Genomic DNA, 22,125 nt, shown 5'->3' with positions numbered 1-22,125 from the left:
TTAGGCCTTTCACACCGCCGCAAAATCGGCGCTAGTTCTGGGCTAGTTCGGAGTTAGAGCCAGTGTTTTGGTTTCACACCGCCAGAAAGCCTGCTCCGGGCCGTAAAAACCGGTTCAACTCATACCCCAGGATTGAGCAGGGTTTGAAGTGAACTGCTTGCGCCAGCGGCCGGGGGAGGGATTATCCTGACCAACCAGACCAACTAAAACCTCATGCCCGCCATGTTTAAAAACACCGCTAGTACGAGACGTAAACATAACATAATTACCGAACGTAGCGATCAAATTGACCGGCGAGAATACGCTGTATGGGTCCTGTTTGATTAAGAAAGCAAAGCGAGAGCTAACACGTGTAAAAATAAGACGAATTCGCCACTGTTGTTGTGCTTAAAGCTAGCGGTAGCTTTAGCATTAGCCACAAGAGCAGCGGCGTTGGGCGACGTACACACACGTTTACAGTGACGTCATGACGTTGCTCTCTTGCCGGCTCCATGGCTGTCTCCGGTCGATGTGAAACCAACCGGTTCATAACTGGGATAAGGCTGTAACCAGTTTTGAACTGACCCCAACACCGGCCTGGAACTGACTCTTGGTTAATTTTGGTGTGAAAGGCCTATGTACTGTCTAATAAAGCTTGAAAAGGCCAAAAAATTATCTTTAAAAAAAACAAAGGCAAAGCCAATGTCAAAATAATGTACCGGTAAATGTCTTTTGTTGTCTGAAGGCCTTAATCAGGGAACAAAAAATGAGTTCAGAACTTTAAGCTTTTCTGCAGCAATGGAAGTACATTGAGAAATTAAACTTGAAATAACAATAAAAACTGAAAACATTTAGGTGTTCTAGAAATGTTTACCAGTAGTGTATTTCTAGAGAATAACGATGCTCTGAACAAAGCAAATTCCTTGTAGATGTGGCAATAAAATTAATTCATTTCAAGTTTTTCTCTGTATTTCTTGAAACCTACCTATAGAAACCTGTCAAAATTGACTTAAAAGTGGTTATTTTTAAAAGGATTTTGTTGAAGTTGATGCCTGTCTATCCATTTGCTGAGGCTGGAGGTGACATGGTCTTAGAAACAGGAGGAGTTGGGAAACAATTTCCACTTAAATCCCATTTTATGGACAAATTCACAGTCCTGCTTCTATTAAATGACAAGGGCAAATTGAACGCAAAGGTAATGAGGGGAAAAACCTAACTCATACTATTTTAAATTTTTCAAAATAAAATAGGATATAATTCACCTAAGTAATAATAAGTTAAATGTTTGTTTTGTTAGAATAAGTTACAGTCAATACTTCAGTTCAAACAAAGTTTATATTAGAAATTTTATCCTGGAGGACAGCGGAGACGGTTGCAGGGTACCGACAGGCCCCAAAGGGGGCAGCTTCTGCCGTGAAAGACGCAAAGCAGCGTGTGTAACGGAAGCTCAGAGAAGCCATGGAGAAGGACTGTGAGGCAGCACCTGAGGAGGGAGAAACAGGAATCCATCCAAGCTGTGTACAGTAAGGATGGGACGCTGTTGACCTCAACTGAGGAGGTACTACTCTAATCCCACTTACATGCCGTCTATGGTAGAAGGAGGAGTGGAAGCTGATAGGGGATATTCATCAATTACCCCAGCTGCCAGCCTCAGACCCTGGTTTCCAACTACCAGTCTGCTAGACTGCAGCCCGCTATCTCAGCTAGTTATCCGCCTGCCATGAGGTCTATCAGCCTGGGGGTTGTGGGTCCACAGTCTGCCTGTCCTGTCGCTGCTAACCAACCACCTGCTAGCTCTGTTGTGGCTAGCCCCTGAATGCAGATGTCCCCATGCGAGGGTACATGCTAGGGGTGTAAATCGCTGCTTTCATCACGATACGATATTAAATCGATTCATTAGACAACGATATGATATTTGCCGATATCTAAAATCTGCTGCGATACGATTTCGATTCGATTCGATTCAGGGGCCTGCGATCGATATGAGACGATATTATATGCCCATTTAACACAAGATGGCATATCTCGTTATCTAACAATACATGTTGATAACCTTCTTAATCGTTTGTATAATTTTAATCCATTTTATGCATTCTGAACACTAAAGATCTTGAAATTAACAGGATAAACAACAAATTTAAGCTGCTACCTCGGCTATTTCCCTCTTTTTGATGACATTTTATTTAATGTCAAGGGGACTTCCTTATAAAATACCTCTATCTATGTAAAATACAGCTAAAAAATATTAGCTTGAATTATTTGATTGAAAGATTAATATCTTTCATAAGCTTAATATCATTCATAAGATTAATATCTTTCATGAGATTAATATATTTCAATCTCTTACTATTATTCATATCTTAAGGTGTAGTGGCAGTAAACAATGCTTGGAGTGACATTTGAGTAGTTTTGGGCCGTGTAGGGTTTCAGGGCACAGGACTGAATTTGTGGATTCCTCGCTAGCTTAGCTCATTAGCCTAATAGAGCTATCCTCTTTAGCTGAGGCTGCGGTGGCTTGTAAATTCATTACATCACCTGTTACCAAGCTGGTAACCATGCTGACGTGTTGGTGTCACGTGAACATGGTGTAGGTCAGAGCTGATATACAGTATGTGAGGGAAGGCAAAGCCTGCAGACCAGCTGCTCTTACATGGACAGACTGTACGCTGCTTACTATCTGCACAGGGAAAATGTTTGTGTATTGATTTGTGGTTTTGAATGTAACTCAATGGTGATTTGTGCTTTAAAGAAATTTTCATTTTTTGTCACTGTTCTTATATTACACATAGGAAGATATGTATTGTGCTTTTGTGTTCTTACATCAACAGGTTTATATTTCTTGTGTCTTGAATGCTTCTCTGAGATGTCAAATACAACTCAAACTCAGTCCAACATAACCGTTGGACTGGGGTTACTGGAGAGAGCAATACTTTCCACTCTGACTACTCTAACATGCTGTATATTTCTCTGCATTAATATCATCATGTTATTCACCTTGAGGAGTAAACAGGTTTTTCGTGAAACCTCTCGTTACATTCTCCTGTTTAATCTCCTTCTTGCTGACACTTTGCAGATGGCATTGAGTCAGTTACTGTACTTATTGTCTACTTCTAGGATGATATTAACGTACCCAGTCTGTGGTGTTCTGGTAATGGTAGGTAATGTCTTAACTCAAGTTTCTCCTCTCACACTGGTGGTAATGTCTCTGGAGAGATTTGTAGCTGTGTGCTACCCACTGAGGCACGCTACTGTCATCACCTTAAGGAACACAGTACTGGCGATTATTATGGTTTGGGCTTTTTGTTTTCTTAATGTCCTCATTCATGTTATTTTGCTTTTACAATTCCCATTTGAACAGCTGGAGAGCCTGCAGATGAAACGCTATTGTAGCTCACTTTCCCTGGGTCTTGGACAATTGTCTCATGATTATGAAAGAGCCTACACTTGTTTTATGTTCATATCGGCTGTCATAACCATCTGTTCCTCCTATATTGGTGTGATGGTAGCAGCCAGAAAAGCTTCCACAGACAAGGCTTCTGTGCAAAAGGCTCGTAATACACTGCTGCTACATATGGTACAGCTTGGCCTCAGTCTTGCCTCAACAGTGCACAATGCAATAGTTGTAGCTGTCGCAACAATTGTCCCGCTGAAAGTACTCCTGCCTGTCTTGAATGTTATGTATGTGCTCATGATCATCTTCCCCAGGTGTCTCAGTGCTCTCATCTACGGACTCAGAGACCAGACTATCAGACCCATCCTTTTGCACTATTTATGCTGTAGACTGAAGATTCTGACCCAGCAAAAGCTTCAAAAGATACATGCAATAAATTAACCTCTTAAACTGTTTGTTCAGCTCATGATGTCCTCAGACATTTTTAATAGAGCAAGTAAAAAGTGTTACAACAGCCCTATTGTTACAGCAGTTCAATCCAGTGAATGAGCTGAAATGTCAAATATGTCCACAACGCCTTTTTTTTTAAAGATATTTTTTGGCATTTTTATGATTTATTGATAGTGTAGAGACAGAGTTGAAATGGGGCGGAGAGGGGAGTGACATGCAGAGAACGACCATGGGCTGGAATCGAACCCGGGTCTGCTGCTGGCCGAGGCCCATGGGGGGGACGCCTTACCAACTGAGCTAAAGGCGCCCCCCATAACGCCTTTTCCAAGGAAAAACTAGTGGGTAAACAGTTTTAATGCAGTAAATGGAAGTAAATGAAGCCTTGAAAGTTGATGCAAACAATTTGTACAGGTGTAGCAATGTTAGTTGATGACTGTCAAACCCTCTGTCTGCATAAAAGCAGTGTTGGAACAGACTGTGTTACTACTCCCTCTTAAGCATTATTTGGACAATAAAGACTTGCAGCAAGTAGTAGATTAATTCATTGTTCAAATAATATTGATAGATTAGATGGATTATTTTAATTTCAGGGCACATTGAAACATTAACTCAGTAAAAAACTGGAAAAATTTAGGTGTTCTAAACATTTTTTACCGGTAGCGTATTTCTAGAGAATAACAACGCTCTGACCACAGCAAATTCCTTGCATGAGTGAACGTACATGGCAATAAAAATAATTTCGATTCTCATCTGTAGTTTTTTCTGTATGTCTTGAAACCTACCTATAGAAGCCTGTCAAAATAGTCATTCTGCCAACAACTTGAAGCTAGTCATTTGAATGGTTTTGTTAACCCATTGATGACTATGGCAATCTAGGATACATGTCCTTATCTCCTGAGGGTTTTCTGAAAAAATACTACAAATTGTTTAAGGGGAACTGCACCCCCTGTTTGAGCGTACTGCACGATTTTGAAAAATGCTTTCAGACCATGGATTCTGAATTCTGTTTTAGAAGCATTGTTTTTAAACATTCCGACATCAGCCGGCCGACATTCGGGAGGGAGGGGGCTAGCTGCTAGCTGTCACTCAGGGAAGATCTGAATGAATCATTGAAAAAATCGAGTGACACAAAGTCTAACGGCACGGTCGCTACACAGTGAGCTCATATGCGACACAGATGGGTCGTCTGAGTGGAGGACTTTTCTTATTCTAAATTGTTGGCGGGTGTCTCTATCGTAGTGTTAGGAGACAGAGTAGCGCAAGTGAGCTAGCGGCAGTGTGTGTGAGTGAGCGAGGAGAGCGAGCGGTAGCGTGTGTCAATCAAGTGAAGCAATGAACGAGTCCGGGTCTGTGTGTGTGTGTGTGTGTGTGTGTGCGCGCGCACAAGAAGTTAAGGGTGTTAACCCCCGAAATAACAACCTTGGAGGGACGGTATAACAGTAGTAGCTCATGGACCAGCCATGGACCTGTACAGAGCGTGACTGGCTTTGCGGCGACGTGATGACATACATTAAGACACAATGTACGTCATTTTTCGAACCCGAAGGACAACGTTTTTTTTCAAATCTTAGTAAAGTTCGAAAATAATTTACAATACAAAACATTTCTTAAATTGCCGATATTTAACATATCGAATTTTTCTTCAATATTAACACCAGCATATATGTGTTCCTTAACAACATAGTGATTTAATTCAGCTTCTATCTCAAAAAACAAGTAAAAGGGTGCAGTTACACTTTAACGTCTATCAAAACCATCTGTGTAGCACATAGAAACATGATATAAAATACATTTAAAAGGTAAGGTTCACAGGTTTTATTAGAACATGCTCCCTTAGCACTTACATACCAACACATTTCGCAAAAATTGGTAAAAATTAGATGGGGGAGAAAAAAGAAGAATAAATTATATAAAATATTTAAAAATAATGTGCTAAATGAGGTTATAATCCTGCTTCCTTTAAGCATGGATAGTAGGGGTGTAAATCGCTGCTTTCATCACGATACGATATTAAATCGATTCATTAGACAACGATATGATATTTGCCGATATCTAAAATCTGCTGCGATACGATTTTGATTCGATTCGATTCAGGGGCCTGCGATCGATATGAGACGATATTATATGCCCATTTAACACAAGATGGCCTATCTCGTTATCTAACAATACATGTTGATAACCTTCTTAATTGTTTGTATAATTTTCATCCATTTTTATGCATTCTGAACACTAAAGATCTTGAAATTAACAGGATAAACAACAAATTTAAGCTGCTACCTCGGCTATTTCCCTCTTTTTGATGACATTTTATTTAATGTCAAGGGGACTTCCTTATAAAATACCTCTATGTAAAATACAGCTAAAAAATATTAGCTTGAATTATTTGATTGAAAGATTAATATCTTTCTTAAGCTTAATATCTTTCATAAGATTAATATATTTCAATCTCTTACTATTATTCATATCTTAAGGTGTAGTGGCAGTAAACAATGCTTGGAGTGACATTTGAGTAGTTTTGGGCCGTGTGGGGTTTCAGGGCACAGGACTGAAATGGTGGATTCCTCGCTAGCTTAGCTCATTAGCCTAATAGAGCTATCCTCTTTAGCTAAGGCTGCGGTGGCTTGTAAATTCACCCCGGGGAGCGCAGGAGCCTCTCACCGCTGAGAGAGCAGCCGAGCCGCGCATTCTCGGAACTTTACACTGCGAGCCGGGCAGCGCTGTGCTGGACAGCCCGCGGGGATAACAGCCGAATGCCCCGCTAGCTCAGCTGCTAACCCCGCGAGCCTGTCGAGCGGCGCGCTGCCCCGGTAAGCGCCGGCTCGACTGCTCTGTCAGCGGGGATATATGATCCTCTGCCCATGGTGCAAACACCGACAGGTCTGTTACCGATGGTTTCAGTGTCCGAAATGAACTTTGATAATCATAACAAGCGTGAAAAGCCTGCTGCGGTCGGGCGGAAATGGTGTCACAAACATCCGGGCAAGGACATTGTCAAAATAAAAGCATATACAACATCGATTTGTATCGATGTTTGGACGTTGTATCGATTCAGTTGGATCGTTCGCAAATCAATCGATGGATCGATCTACATCGATAGATCGTTACACCCCTAATGGATAGTAGTGACTGAGTGTGCAGTGGAGAGAGAAAGATAGACAGAGAGAGGGATGAAGGGATAGCTTTATTTTATAATTTAGTTCAGTTATCACTGGCACCATGAATCCGACTTCCCAGTACAACTTGAATGCAGACTGACTCCTGCTGTCGGGAGCCGATCAGATGGTCCAAACGGCTGTATACCACGGAGATGAAAACGTAACTGAAACTCAACTATCGCCTGGCTGGGCTGAATTGGAGCAGCAAAATATAGCCTAAATTCATAAATATTGTTAATAAATAGATGTAATGTGTTGTGTGAATTTCGTCAGTAGCCTACAGTAGACCTTGATTCTGCGCTCTGAACGCCACTAACTGTTCTGTAATACACTATCGCCTATCAAGTGAACACACAGCCGGCTTCTTTTTTTTAAAAAATGTATTATTTAAAATTATTTTTTGATTGACGTGATTTTCGGCAAACCACACAACATTTGGGTGGTCACGTGGTTTTAAAAAAATCAACAAAACCCACCTCATGTGTATTTGAACCAATGACAGTGCATTCTATGCTGCACGCGCCATGAAAATTAGATAAAACAACAATGCTGCGCTACGCAGCAGCCGGCAGGAGATACAATGTTGCGTCGTCCAGCAGCCGGCATCAATGGGTTAAAGGTGCAGCCTGCTTATCCGGTTGTTTAGACTAGCGCAACAGGGTCATCAGAAATGTGGGGAAGTAATTGGGATAAAATGTCCACTAGTTAAATACCACCGTATGGACAAATTCACAGTCGTGCTCCTAGAAGATGACAAAGGCCTTTCAACAAGTTGTCAGTCTTTAAGGTGAAAGTCAGGCAGTTGAGTGTTTGCTGAGTCAATGGTATGTTATGGTGGGAAGTGCAGGCAGCAGGGGAAGAACCCAATTGACCTTTGGCTAAGCCCCGCCCTCCTTAGTTACTGTTGCTAACTCGGACAAGTTGTCGCAGCTGACTGCTTGTTTACAATATGGCAGCTCTCGCTCGCACATTCACACACAGACCAGACGTATTTGAAATGACACAACAGTGACTGCAGGTTCTGTTTTGTGCGTACTGTAGTTTTCTCTAAATGATAAAACATCTCATCCATCAACTAAACGGACTCGTCTCTCACATCAAGGGCCGGGAAGTACGCAGGGGAACAAGTCAAACCTTCGCCGGGTTACACTACTAGGCTTCTTCTGTTTAGCTTTCAAAATAAAAGACAGCACTCAATGTTCTGTAGGAAATCTAACTGAAGGCACCTCCATAAACTAAATCTTAATAGATAAAGTACCAGTAGCATACAGGCTATGTCCAGCATCAGAATTAAACCATCTCTTTATCCTTGATTATTGCACAGCTCCAACTATGTTTGTCCATCAGCAACAATGAAAACACAACTGCTCAATTGAATATAAAAAGCATCATGGCTTGCACTCGGCATCAATTCATCAACTGATTATTAAATAAACCCCAAAATAGTTTCTGACTCACCAATCTGACTCCCTGGCTGTAGAAAGAAGCAAGCTGATAGCCTAGTTATCATCCAGTGTGACTGACAGCAGAGCTAGCTAGCATCCTTCCGTTCATGTAGGCTACCTGTCCGTTTGAAACGCTCGTACATTGTTGGTCCTTTTCGCTGTTGTAAACCGTCCAAGGCTGGCGCAGGCCTTTCTCTTGCTATTCATTCTTTCCCCTTTTAAAATATAATCCAACTTGTTAAATTTCCTCCAGTCTGAAATATCTGCGGGCACTGACAGCAGCTGCAATGTTGACTTTAAAATCCGCGGGGGTAACGACGTGAATGAGAGCAGCTGGCGTAATCACGTATCGCTGTTGCATGTACCCCAGGCACATCGTTTGGCCATTTTTGCGTCTTTAACAATTAATAAAGCCAAGAAAACAACAAAAGTGTCGCAGGCTCCAATGGTTCTCTATGGAGATAGATGCTGAGAATGTCCGAGTCTGGATCCTGGGTCGTTAGTAGTTTAACGCTATTGGTTCATTTGCATTCGGGGGCGGGGCTTAGCGGGGACTGAGCCAAAGGTCAATTGGTCTATCAGCCTGGGGGTCGTGGGTCTACGCCTCCTGCCTGTCCTTCTGCTGCTAGTCAACCGCCTGCTTGCTCTGCTGTGGCTAGCCAGAACCCTGGAATCTAGCAGACGCCATGAGAGGTTAAATGCCTGGCCATTCAAACAGGATCTCATGGAGGCCATAGACAGAATGTTTGTGGTCGTGGCTTCCATCATCATAAGGAGAATCTGCTTCCTAACTCCCCAGAGACCCTTGTTATGGTCTCTTATGTGACTCTTCCTTCAAGCCCCCCACTGATTCTGATTGCCCGTCCTAAAGCTTCCCGTTGTCTGAGCCGGGCGCCACCCAGCCTCCGAGCAGAAGACCGACATTCATTCCAGTCCTGCAGACCTGTTCACCAGGAGCTGATGTCCCCAGGGGGCCGCCCTCCCCTTTGCTAACAGACATTCTTAGATAAACTGATTACGTTTTGAAGGTCAAAGGTCAAGGTCACTATGTCCTTGCTTATTGTGAGCACAGCACATTTCATCAACACTTAGAGGTATTTTCTTAAAACTAACTAATAACTGCAATATTACATATTGTGAGGTCGCACTGATCTTGGACCATATTATAGCTAGGTGTAGGTGAGGCTAGGTTAGGTGGATAACAGCTGTCGCCATGGAGTGTCAATCAAACACTGGAAGGCTTCTATTTTCCTTTGACCAATTTATTGGCAGGTTAACTAAAGGTGTAGGGTTTGGAGGGGAGTATTTCTATGGTCTACAGAAAACAAGGAAAACAAATAATCATGTCAGACACTGAGTGTGACCACATTCAGAACCATACATTTCCTAACAATGTATTACAACTTAGAATGGCAATCTGAATAGTTTAACTTAAAGCTCCCATATTATACACTTTTCGGTTCTATTATACACCATATTATATGGTCTTAGTGGTCCCTAATACGTTTTTCTTCAATTGTTTGCTGAAAAAAACTTTCAGATAATTTATTGTACTATGCTGATGTTCAGCTAATCTCACAATGGCCTATTTTTTAAAAAGAGCTGCAGCTCCCCTCGTAAATATACAATCTTTGAGCTCCCCCCGCCCCCTGTCCAGAAGCGAAGCCAGATACGCCTCGCCCTCTGTCTGTTTGTAAACAATGATGACGTATAGCCTGTTAGCACAGTTAGGTTTAGCCTACCCATGAGAAGAACCAAGTCTAGTGCTAGTAACGCACTTTGAACAGTTTGACATGACCTATTCTTGTCTACATGAAAGACTATGTTCATACAGATGCACTGACAGCCACACGCGGAGCGCCGCTGCTGAGTGAACGTGCGGGAAACACTGTACCTTCCAATCCTTTGTCCTGTTAAAAACGAGGCATTTCCAGACTGATGTGGGGAATAGAAATATGTTTTTATGAGCAAAAGCTGAATGCTTGTCCCAAAGCTAATAGCTATACACCAGTCAGGCAAAAATACCAATAAAAACATTTATTTCAGTTTCACTGTTTGAAAAAAAGCACAAGTAGCTTCCTATCCGTTGTGTTATTAAAAACGAGGCTGCTGTGGTTAAGATAAATTAGTGGATTATGCAACATTCATCATGTTTTGCTAGCCTGGCTCCGCCCGCCTACCTACTTCCGGCCAAATTTAATTTTCCCTTCAGTAGTCAGTCTGGGGCTGGGTGGTATTAGTGGAATCTAGCTGAGGAAAATTTCCGGCCGTCCAATCAGCGAACAGAGCGACTTGGTAGTTCCGAGTTCCGACCTGTCTGTGTTCCAGTGCATCTGCTCGCGAAAGTATGGGCGCCGACAACCTTTCTCGTCCAAATAACTAAACGTTATGCTCTAGCAAGTTACCGTTGCCAGGTACCGGTAGATCCATAGACTACAATATGTAGTGAAGACAGAAATTTCCGAGTTCCCTGAACGCACCGTCAACAGCCGGCTCACGACCAAACGTTATGCGATTGGTTGGATAATCCAGAGTGGCACTGCGCAGATCCAATAGTTTTAAACTTCAACAGACACCCGCCTCCAAGTGAGTGAACGTTTGCCAATTACAGCACTTCCAGACCTTCTGTACAAATGAAATGAAGTACGATGGTCTGGTAGCGCCAGGCTAATCTTGTTGCTTAGCAACAAGCAAACAACAAGGGGGTAAAGGAATATTTTTCGAGAGGATCTCGGGGCCGTGGACCAATAAGAAATAGGGGGGTGGACTGCACAGTGGAAGCTTCTGGCTTTCCAGTTTTTGACGTCAGAAACGGGGAGAATTCTGACTGGAGTATATTGGGTGGAGAGGTGGAGGGTTTCAGAAAAGGGGAGAGTGAGAAAAGGAGAGAGCTTTCTTTTTTTTATACTTTGGCAGTCTGTAGACACACCGTAGACCCATAAATATGTTCAAAAACATCGGAAAAGTGCATTTGCACAATATGGGAGCTTTAAGGAAACATGTTATAAATAACAACAGGAATATACACTAATATCAGTAGGCCTAATTAACATACATTAACAGCAGGTACTAATATTCACGTAAGTAGGCCTACAAATGCCTTGGTAAAACATTAGGGAGCAATAACCAACGTATATACAATCGACATACAAAAGATGTTAAGTGTGCTGGGCTTTAAAACGTAACTTGACATCAGACGTTGCTTAAGGCATTCAAATAAACATACAAAGCAAACTCAGGTAAACCATCACTTACTCATCTTCATCAATGCACACAATAATTAAAGGGCAACTCCAAAATACACCAAACACCAAATATACTGTAAGTGTTTCTCCAGAGCAAAAGCTAAAAACTTCAATGATCTCAATATTTTCACAAAAAATTGATTTCTGATTGAAAGAGTCGCTGAATACAGTGTTTCCCCCAGGAAATGTGTTAGTCAAGGTGGTCACTGACCAGTTCGGTGAACATTTTGGGGGTATTTTGCTCAAAGATGCCAATGCGCACTAAAGAAAAAGACAACTGTTTATTTAAATACAACAATACAACAGACACTGACCTTACAGTTGTGCAATTTTGTTTGCTATGTGCAGGTAAAAAATGTTTTGCAAACATGCAGACAGTGCAAAATACAATTAAAGAAAAGTGCAACTTCCACTGTTTTGTTGCAATAATATGCAGACACAGTTAATACAAATAATGGACCATACACTTAACATTTAATTTCATTTTCATTTAACTTTTATTTATCCTCGAGAGACCAATTGAGGGGTGACCCTCATTTTCAATGGTGTCGAGTTCAAACAAATTCCAAGGAAAAACAACAATGCATACACAATATTCAATGCAAATACATCAAATACACAACAACAGGTGAAGAGAAGAAAAAACAAAAAAACAATTGAAACATTTACATAGTGGTGAAGAGTGGCAGCAATTAAAATTAAATTAAATGGGTGAAAGTACAATATAGCCTAATTAAAACAGTTACAGGTAGAGTTTGGCAGATTTAAGATAGTTTGTTTAAATTGATTAAAGGATATGAAGTTATTTAGTTTAATTTGTTGCTGTAAGTTGTTCCAGGAGTCGGGGGCACTGAAGCTAAAAGCTGTCTTTCCCAGCTCAGACCGGGCTTGTGGGACATAAAGCATGAGCATGTCAGTGGAGCGGGTCTGATAAAGCCCATCTGAAATTTGCAACATTTCTGTTAAATAACGAGGAAGCTTCCCGGTCAAGGCTTTGTAAATAAAAATATGCCAATGTGCATCAAGTCTCTCTTTAAGGGAGTACATGTGCACATCAAAGTGCAAATTCAACTTTTTAAAGTTCCTTTTTGGATGGGGGGCTGATTATTGTGGACAATAGGGCTACTGTCGTCTTGCAGACCACCGGGCAATCTCATCGCTGATTGGCTATCGCGGCAAATTGTAGCGCCTTCGATTCACGTGCTTCGATGAGGTGCGGCCACGCGCCGCGGCCGATTCTTGGGTGGACGCGCGGCCACGCGCTAGTATATTGACTTTGTATGTAATCTCGCCGGGCGGCCAGTGCGTAAATTGAAGCTTCTACTATTCTCCCCCTGCTAGTGAAATCAACTACATTGGCAATGAATTTCCAAAGGCGTTTGAAAGCATTTTCAAACCTTTTTTTTGTACTTGATAAAGTTTACTGACTTACACAGTAAGTTTGTTCTGTCTGAGACTTTGTTGTTGGGGAAATGATGAAAGACACATTACATCACCTGTTACCAAGCTGGTAACCATGCTGACGTGTTGGTGTCACGTGAACATGGTGTAGGTCAGAGCTGATATACAGTATGTGAGGGAAGGCAAAGCTTGCAGACCAGCTGCTCTTACATGGACAGACTATAAGTTGCTTACTATCTGCACAGGGAAAATGTTTGTGGATTGATTTGGGGTTTTGAATGTAACTCAATGGTGATTTGTGCTTGAAAGACGTTTCCATTTCATGTCATTGTTCTTACATTGCACAAGGGAAGAGATGTATTGTGCTTTTGTGTTCTTACATCAACAGGTTTATATTTCTTGTGTCTTGAATGCTTCTCTGAGATGTCAAATACAACTCAAACTCAGTCCAACATCACTGGTAGACTGGGGTTACTGGAAAGAGTAGTACTTTCCACTCTGACTACTCTAACATGCTGTATATTTTTCTGCATCAATATCATCATGTTATTCACCTTGAGGAGAAAACAGGCTTTTCGTGAAACCTCTCGTTACATTCTCCTGTTTAACCTCCTTCTCGCTGACACTTTGCAGATGGCATTGAGTCAGTTACTGTACTTATTGTCTACTTCTAGGATGATATTAACATATCCTGTCTGTGGTGTTCTGGTAATGGTAGGCAATGTATTAACTCAAGTGTCTCCTCTCACACTGGTGGTAATGTCTCTGGAGAGATTTGTAGCTGTGTGCTACCCACTGAGGCACGCTACTGCCATCACCTTAAGGAACACAGTAAAGGCGATTATTATGGTTTGGGCTTTTTGTTTTCTTACTGTTCTCATTCATGTTATTTTCATGCTATTAGAATTCCAATTTGAAGAGCTGGAGAGCCTGCAGATGAAAAGCTATTGTAGTATACTTTCCATAGGTCTTGGACAATTGTATCATGATTATGAAAGAGCCTACACTTGTTTTGTGTTCATATCGGCTGTCATAACCATCTGTTCCTCCTATATTGGTGTGATGGCAGTAGCCAGAAAAGCTTCCACAGACAAAGCTTCGGTGCAAAAGGCTCGTAACACACTGCTGCTACATATGGTACAGCTTGGCCTCAGTCTCGCCTCCACAGTGTTCAACGCAGTAGTTTTAGCTGTCGCAACAATTCTCCCGATTAAAGTACTCATGCCTGTCTGGAATGTTATGTATGTGCTCATGATCATCTTCCCCAGGTGTCTCAGTGCTCTCATCTACGGACTCAGAGACCAGACTATCAGACCCATCCTTTTGCACTATTTATGCTGTAGACTGAAGATTCTGACCCAGCAAAAGCTTCAAAAGATACATGCAATAAATTAACCTCTTAAACTGTTTGTTCAGCTCATGATGTCCTCAGACATTTTTAATAGAGCAAGTAAAAAGTGTTACAACAGCCCTATTGTTACAGCAGTTCAATCCAGTGAATGAGCTGAAATGTCAAATATGTCCACAACGCCTTTTTTTTTTAAGATATTTTTTGGCATTTTTATGCTTTATTGATAGTGTAGAGACAGAGTTGAAATGGGGCGGAGAGGGGAGTGACATGCAGAGAACGACCACGGGCTGGAATCGAACCCGGGTCTGCTGCTGGCCGAGGCCCATGGGGGGGACGCCTTACCAACTGAGCTAAAGGCGCCCCCCATAACGCCTTTTCCAAGGAAAAACTAGTAGCGGGTAAACAGTTTTAATGCAGTAAATGGAAGTAAATGAAGCCTTGAAAGTTGATGCAAACAATTTGTACAGGTGTAGCAATGTTAGTTGATGACTGTCAAACCCTCTGTCTGCATAAAAGCAGTGTTGGAACAGACTGTGTTACTACTCCCTCTTAAGCATTATTTGGACAATAAAGACTTGCAGCAAGTAGTAGATTGATTCATTGTTCAAATAATATTGATAGATTAGATGGATTATTTTAATTTCAGGGCACATTGAAACATTAACTCAGTAAAAAACTGGAAAAATGTAGGTGTTCTAAATTTTTTTACCGGTAGCGTATTTCTAGAGAATAACAACGCTCTGACCACAGCAAATTCCTTGCATGAGTGAACGTACATGGCAATAAAAATAATTTCGATTCTCATCTGTAGTTTTTTCTGTATGTCTTGAAACCTACCTATAGAAGCCTGTCAAAATAGTCATTCTGCCAACAACTTGAAGCTAGTCATTTGAATGGTTTTGTTAACCCATTGATGACTATTAGGCCAGGCAAAGTAAGGCATTTTGGGGCCAAAAATAGAATAAATTGTAAAAGAATTTTTTTCAGCTCAGATAATTTCTATGAGGTGTCCAGAACAACATACTAAAAGTCCTAAGAAATCCTAGTTGGGGAAATATGTTTAATTCTCATCAATCCGAGATGAGTGCCAATAAGGCGAGACACCAATAAATCCCAATGGGGCTATTTTTTTCCTTTACTCCTATCAAAATGAAACTTTACACAATGAAAGTATCCATGAAAATTTAAATGTTTTGTATTACAAGTTTCTTTGAAAATGTATTTTAATATGCAAATGAGCTATACACTAATCGTACACGCCCAAAATAAACCCAAATAGGCTTAATTTTTTCCTTTACTCCTACCACAATAAAACTTTACATAGTAAAAGTATACTTGAAAAGTAAAACATTTTGTATTACAAGTTTCTTTTTAAATGAATTTGAATATGCACATGAGCTCCACACTTATTGAATATCCAATCATCGTACTGCCAATGGGTGATGGCAATGCTGCTTTTAGACTGGCCTCTAACCTGAAAAACTGCCTGGCTTACCTGCCAGGGGTATAACAGGTGCCTCTCATGAATTAGATTTGTCTCTTCAAATACCACTGCACGCAATTTGATAGCACTACATCCAATCAGAGCAATGACCAATGTGACGTATTAAGCCCCGTTCGTTTAGCGAACAGCGGGGTTAACTGTTAAATTGAACTTTTGCCGTGGTCGGTCGGCAAAACAGAACATTCCTCTTACTTGCCAATGAAAGATTTGAGTGCCGTCTTCCAAATTGTAAAGGGTCGAGGCCCCAGAGCACCATACATAGGGCTCTGGCCTGCCCATATCAGATAGAACCAATTAAAACGCAGCTCAGGATTTCTTGACATATTTAATGAGCTTCAATGGAGAGTGCCCAGACCAACAGGCGCAGCACATTTAATTTGCCAGCGCCTAGTGGCAGGTCTGGAGTTCCAGGCTAGTGCCATTCCCTTTCCTATGCCAAATAGACGAGATGTAGAATCACAGCCTGAAATGGCATGGAGAAATAGGAGATTGTCACACACCTTGGGACCAAGTAACTCCTTTGTCTACTTTATGCACCATATCCGTCTTGTTTTTGTTGCTTTCTTTGGTTCTTGTGCCATAAACAGCTTGTGTGCATTCAGGTCAGCATGATGCAACAAGAGTACTAACAAGTCTGTGTCATCACCTACTGAGACTGTGTCTTTTGTTCTGGCAGAGGCAATGGCAGTTTGGACAATGAGCACATCTGCATCGTGCTTTGCATGGTTTGTTATACACCATTTTTATCTTACAAGTTTCTTTGAAAATGAATTTTAATATGCAAATGAGCTATACTCTAATCAAATATAGGCTACCCAAAATATATCCGCATAGGCTTCATTTTTTCCTTTAAAGATCCAAGTGACTGCTGCAGATATTGCTACGGTTGGTCGCATACACATTCAGTACTTTATGATTCCTCCTATACGTGAACCTATTGTGTATCAGCCACTGGCTCTGTTGCCAGCAGATAACAAAACATCACAGCTGGGTGTTTTGTGGAAGACATCCCTACTCCTTCACTCTCAAAGGCCATCATGGTCTGGTATGATGCAAATCCTGCATCTTCTAGAATCTAGATGAACACCCTGGGAGAGCTTCAGTAACATTACTTCCAATGATTGATCTTGATCCCAGTGATGAATCCTGCATATACTCAACATTGAGGTGTGTGGCAACTCAAGCTCTGCAGTATGATGTGACCCCTGTTCTGACGTTCGACCAACCCCTTCTGGAAAGCCTTGACCATTATAGGTTAACTTCTAATACAAATGTTTTACTTTTCATGTAGACTTTCATTGTGTAAAGTTTTAATGTGGTAGGAGTAAAGGTAAAAATGAAGCCTATGCAGATATATTTTGGGTAGCCTATATTTGATTAGTGCATAGCTCATTTGCATATTAAAATTAATTTTCAAAGAAACTTGTAAGACAAAAAATGGTGTATCACAAACCATGCAAAGCACGATGCAGATGTGCTCATTGTCCAAACTGCCATTGCCTCTGCTAGAACAAAAGACACAGTCTCAGTAGGTGATGACACAGACTTGTTAGTACTCTTGTTGCATCATACTGATCTGAATGCACACAAGCTGTTTATGGCACAAGAACCAAATAAATTAATGTATAGCTGTCCCCAGACAAATGTGCAACATCACATCTCTCTTCCTGAGATCCTCTGAGATTGTCTTTCCCTTTTGGCATGTCTGATCTGTATGGGTTCACTTTGGTGGGCCTACACTGACCTGGTTTTATCTCTGTTTTATCTGGTGCCGCCCAATTACTTCCCTAAAGATCTCTCACTACATTGGTCCATTTCATCACTCAATTTGGCCCACCTGATTGTGTTTACCTGCTCCATTTAAGCAATGCAGCTCAGGGTTCACAAACTTTTGCACATACAAAAGTTGTCAAATAATTTATTTTTTATCAGTTTTAACAATTAATTTCCGGTAAAGAAAAATGTGGAATTGATAAACAAAAATCTGTTATTTCATATAAAAAATACTGGTATTGATAAAAATTAATTAATGATAGTCAAAATAAATAAAATTCCAAAAGGCGAGTTAATTGGTCCCAAGGTGTGTGACAATCTCCTCTTTCTCCATGCCATTTCAGGCTGTGATTCTACGTCTCGTCTATTTGGCATCGGAAAGGGAATGGCACTGAAAAAAGTAAAAAATGACACTAGCTGGGGGGGGGGGGGGGGGGGGGGGGGGATCTAATTCATGAGAGGCACCTGTTATAAGTAAGCCAGGCAGTTTTTCAGGTTAGAGGCCAGTCTAAAAGCAGCATCGCCATCACCCATTGGCAGTACGATGATTGGATATTCAATAAGTGTGGAGCTCATGTGCATATTCAAATTCATTTAAAAAGAAACTTGTAATACAAAATGTTTTACTTTTCAAGTATACTTTTACTATGTAAAGTTTTATTGTGGTAGGAGTAAAGGAAAAAATTAAGCCTATTTGGGTTTATTTTGGGCGTGTACGATTAGTGTATAGCTCATTTGCATATTAAAATACATTTTCAAAGAAACTTGTAATACAAAACATTTAAATTTTCATGGATACTTTCATTGTGTAAAGTTTCATTTTGATAGGAGTAAAGGAAAAAAATAGCCCCATTGGGATTTATTGGTGTCTCGCCTTATTGGCACACATCTCGGATTGATGAGAATTAAACATATTTCCCCAACTAGGATTTCTTAGGACTTTTAGTATGTTGTTCTGGACACCTCATAGAAATTATCTGAGCTGAAAAAAATTCTTTTACAATTTATTCTATGAAAAACGCTATTTTGCCTGGACTATATGGCAATCTAGGATACATGTCCTTATCTCCTGAGGGTTTTCTGAAAAAATACTACAAATTGTTTAAGGGGAACTGCACCCCCTGTTTGAGCGTACTGCACGATTTTGAAAAATGCTTTCAGACCATGGATTCTGAATTCTGTTTTAGAAGCATTGTTTTTAAACATTCCGACATCAGCCGGCCGACATTCGGGAGGGAGGGGGCTAGCTGCTAGCTGTCACTCAGGGAAGATCTGAATGAATCATTGAAAAAATCGAGTGACACAAAGTCTACCGGCACGGTCGCTACACAGTGAGCTCATATGCGACACAGATGGGTCGTCTGAGTGGAGGACTTTTCTTATTCTAAATTGTTGGCGGGTGTCTCTATCGTAGTGTTAGGAGACAGAGTAGCGCAAGTGAGCTAGCGGCAGTCTGTGTGAGTGAGCGAGGAGAGCGAGCGGTAGCGTGTGTCAATCAAGTGAAGCAATGAACGAGTCCGGGTCTGTGTGTGTGTGTGTGTGTGTGTGTGCGCGCGCGCACAAGAAGTTAAGGGTGTTAACCCCCGAAATAACAACCTTGGAGGGACGGTATAACAGTAGTAGCTCATGGACCAGCCATGCCATGGACCTGTACAGAGCGTGACTGGCTTTGCGGCGACGTGATGACATACATTAAGACACAATGTACGTCATTTATCGAACCCGAAGGAAAACGTTTTTTTCAAATCTTAGTAAAGTTCGAAAATAATTTACAATACAAAACATTTCTTAAATTGCTGATATTTAACATATTGATTTTTTTTTCAATATTAACACCAGCATATATGTGTTCCTTAACAACATAGTGATTTAATTCAGCTTCTATCTCAAAAAACAAGTAAAAGGGTGCAGTTACACTTTAACGTCTATCAAAACCTTAATATCTGTGTAGCACATAGAAACATGATATAAAATACATTTAAAAGGTAAGGTTCACAGGTTTTATTAAAACATGCTCCCTTAGCACTTACATACCAACACATTTCGCAAAAATTGGTCAAAATTAGATGGGGGAGAAAAAAGAAGAATAAATTATATAAAATATTTAAAAATAATGTGCTAAATGAGGTTATAATCCTGCTTCCTTTAAGCATGGATAGTAGTGACTGAGTGTGCAGTGGAGAGAGAAAGATAGACAGAGAGAGGGATGAAGGGATAGCTTTATTTTATAATTTAGTTCAGTTATCACTGGCACCATGAATCCGACTTCCCAGTACAACTAAACCGGGTTTCTAGTCTAGCTCTGAAGGAAGGCGGTCGCATTTTCTCTTCCCTCCCGACCCTTATCTATCCTGCTCTGCTCTGCTCTCTGTTCTGCTCTCTCTCCATTGAGGACGCCGAAGATATCTACACTATTGGGCTTCTGGTATCAGGGTTCCTGCTGATTGGAGTTGGCGGATTCCTGATTTACCGCAACGGTAATAAGGCGTTGGCAGCAAATCAGGCCATAGCAAAGCTGCCCGTATTTGAGGGTTTGTGCCAGGCCGTTAATGCACATACTCAAGTGATAAGCGAGGTGAATCGCAAGCTGGAAGTGATTCCTGGACTTATTCGGAAAGTGGATTCGATCAGGGATGCCATTAATGGGCCGCAAGCACTTGGATTTAGGCCAATGAATTTCGACGGATAATACGGTACCAGTGACTCTCAAGACAGGCTTCATTCCAGCGCCTAGTCTCAACCAAAACAAATCACAATCTCTCGATTCGGCTCCCTGCACCAACCTTGACGGAGGTGCTATCTCTTCTCTCTCCGGGATGTTTATGTAAACAGACGCTCTACCCCACATTCCCTCACCTACTCCTGTGAACTCTATCTGTGACCGGGCCTCGAGGTCGTCTACAAGGCTGCAGACTGCCACTACGTCTGGACAGAGATAGCTTCATGGAATACACACACACATACACGTAAACACATAGCACACACTCCCCGACCTCTCTAGCCTTCCTGAATCCTCGCCATCTCCCTCCCGTCGCAGCGCGGACTGCTGCGGCCGGGGCGCCTGCCGGCTGCGTACGCCCCCTAGCGCCTGAGTTGTGACACCTACCGTCCCATGAGCCCTACCCATTCCTGTGTGCTTATCGACGTGTCTATTTGTCTGTGGCGTTATCTTGTTGTTGCTTACTATGCCAAGGTGGTTTTTGTAGTAATCACACACTTGCACTTGCGAGTGTGGGAGAAGCATTTTTTTAACCTGTCTTTCCCTGATGTTCTCTTTATCCTTCCTACTTTAAGGGGCGCAGCGCACGCTGCCGACTCTTCAGTGTATCCCCCCGTCTCCCATGTTTGTTTATTGTCACTCAATGTCTCTTGGAGGGGTATAACTGTAAACAAAATTTCGTTGTTTTGGTACAATGACAAATAAAGTATCTTGAATCTTGAATCTCTTGAATCTTGAACTGGAACGCAGACCGACTCCTGCTGTCGGGAGCCGATCAGATGGTCCAAACGGCTGTATTATACATATAACACGGAGATGAAAACGAAACTGAAACTCAACTATCGCCTGGCTAGGCTGAATTTGATTTGGAGCAGCAAAATATAGCCTAAATTCATAAATATTGTTAATAAATAGATGTAATGTGTTGTGTGAATTTCGTCAGTAGCGTACAGTAGACCTTGATTCTGCGCTCTGAACGCCACTAACTGTTCTGTAATACACTATCGCCTATCAAGTGAACACACAGCCGGCTTCTTTTTTTTTAAATGTATTATTTAAAATTATTTTGATTGATTATTGATTATTTTTTGATTGACGTGATTTTCGGCAAACCACACAACATTTGGGTGGTCACGTGGTTTTAAAAAAATCAACAAAATCCACCTCATGTGTATTTGAACCAATGACAGTGCATTCCATGCTGCACGTACCATGAAAATTAGATAAAACAACAATGCTGCGCTACGCAGCAGCCGGCATCAATGGGTTAAAGGTGCAGCCTGCTTATCCGGTTGTTTAGACTAGCGCAACAGGGTCATCAGAAATGTGGGGAAGTAATTGGGATAAAATGTCCACTAGTTAAATACCACCGTATGGACAAATTCACAGTCGTCCTCCTAGAAGATGACAAAGGCCTTCAGCAAGTTGTCAGTCTTTAAGGTGAAAGTCAGGCAGTTGAGTGTTTGCTGAGTCAATGGTATGTTATGGTGGGAAGTGCAGGCAGCAGGGGAAGAACCCAATTGGTCTATCAGCCTGGGGGTCGTGGGTCTACGCCTTCTGCCTGTCCTTCTGCTGCTAGTCAACCGCCTGCTTGCTCTGCTGTGGCTAGCCAGAAGCCTGGAATCTAGCAGACGCCATGAGAGGTTAAATGCCTGGCCATTCAAACAAGATCTCATGGAGGCCATAGACAGAATGTTTGTGGTCGTGGCTCC

At 41.5% G+C, this 22,125-nt stretch overlaps 2 protein-coding genes across 2 annotated transcripts; both read left to right on the top strand.

The window, feature by feature from the left end:
- Positions 1-2,842: 2,842 nt before the first annotated feature.
- On the top strand, positions 2,843-3,811 carry LOC307260563 (odorant receptor 131-2-like; the record flags this gene model as incomplete). The annotated part of the gene is made up of 1 exon (XM_080040836.1): positions 2,843-3,811. One exon carries the CDS (start codon positions 2,843-2,845, stop codon positions 3,809-3,811), a length of 969 nt encoding a protein of 322 aa, XP_079896962.1.
- A 9,678-nt stretch (positions 3,812-13,489) lies between these two features.
- On the top strand, positions 13,490-14,461 carry LOC307260562 (odorant receptor 131-2-like; the record flags this gene model as incomplete). Its single annotated transcript, XM_080040835.1, has 1 exon — positions 13,490-14,461. The coding sequence occupies one exon, from the start codon at positions 13,490-13,492 to the stop codon at positions 14,459-14,461; it is 972 nt and encodes a 323-aa protein (XP_079896961.1).
- Between the last annotated feature and the right edge of the window lie 7,664 nt (positions 14,462-22,125).

Source organism: Ammodytes marinus (genome assembly GCF_949987685.1).
Source record: "Ammodytes marinus genome assembly, chromosome: 14".
In the NCBI taxonomy this organism is placed as follows: Eukaryota; Metazoa; Chordata; class Actinopteri; order Uranoscopiformes; family Ammodytidae; genus Ammodytes; species Ammodytes marinus.
The sequence above is the reverse complement of the archived record's forward strand: the minus strand, read 5'-3'. Positions and strand labels throughout refer to the sequence as shown.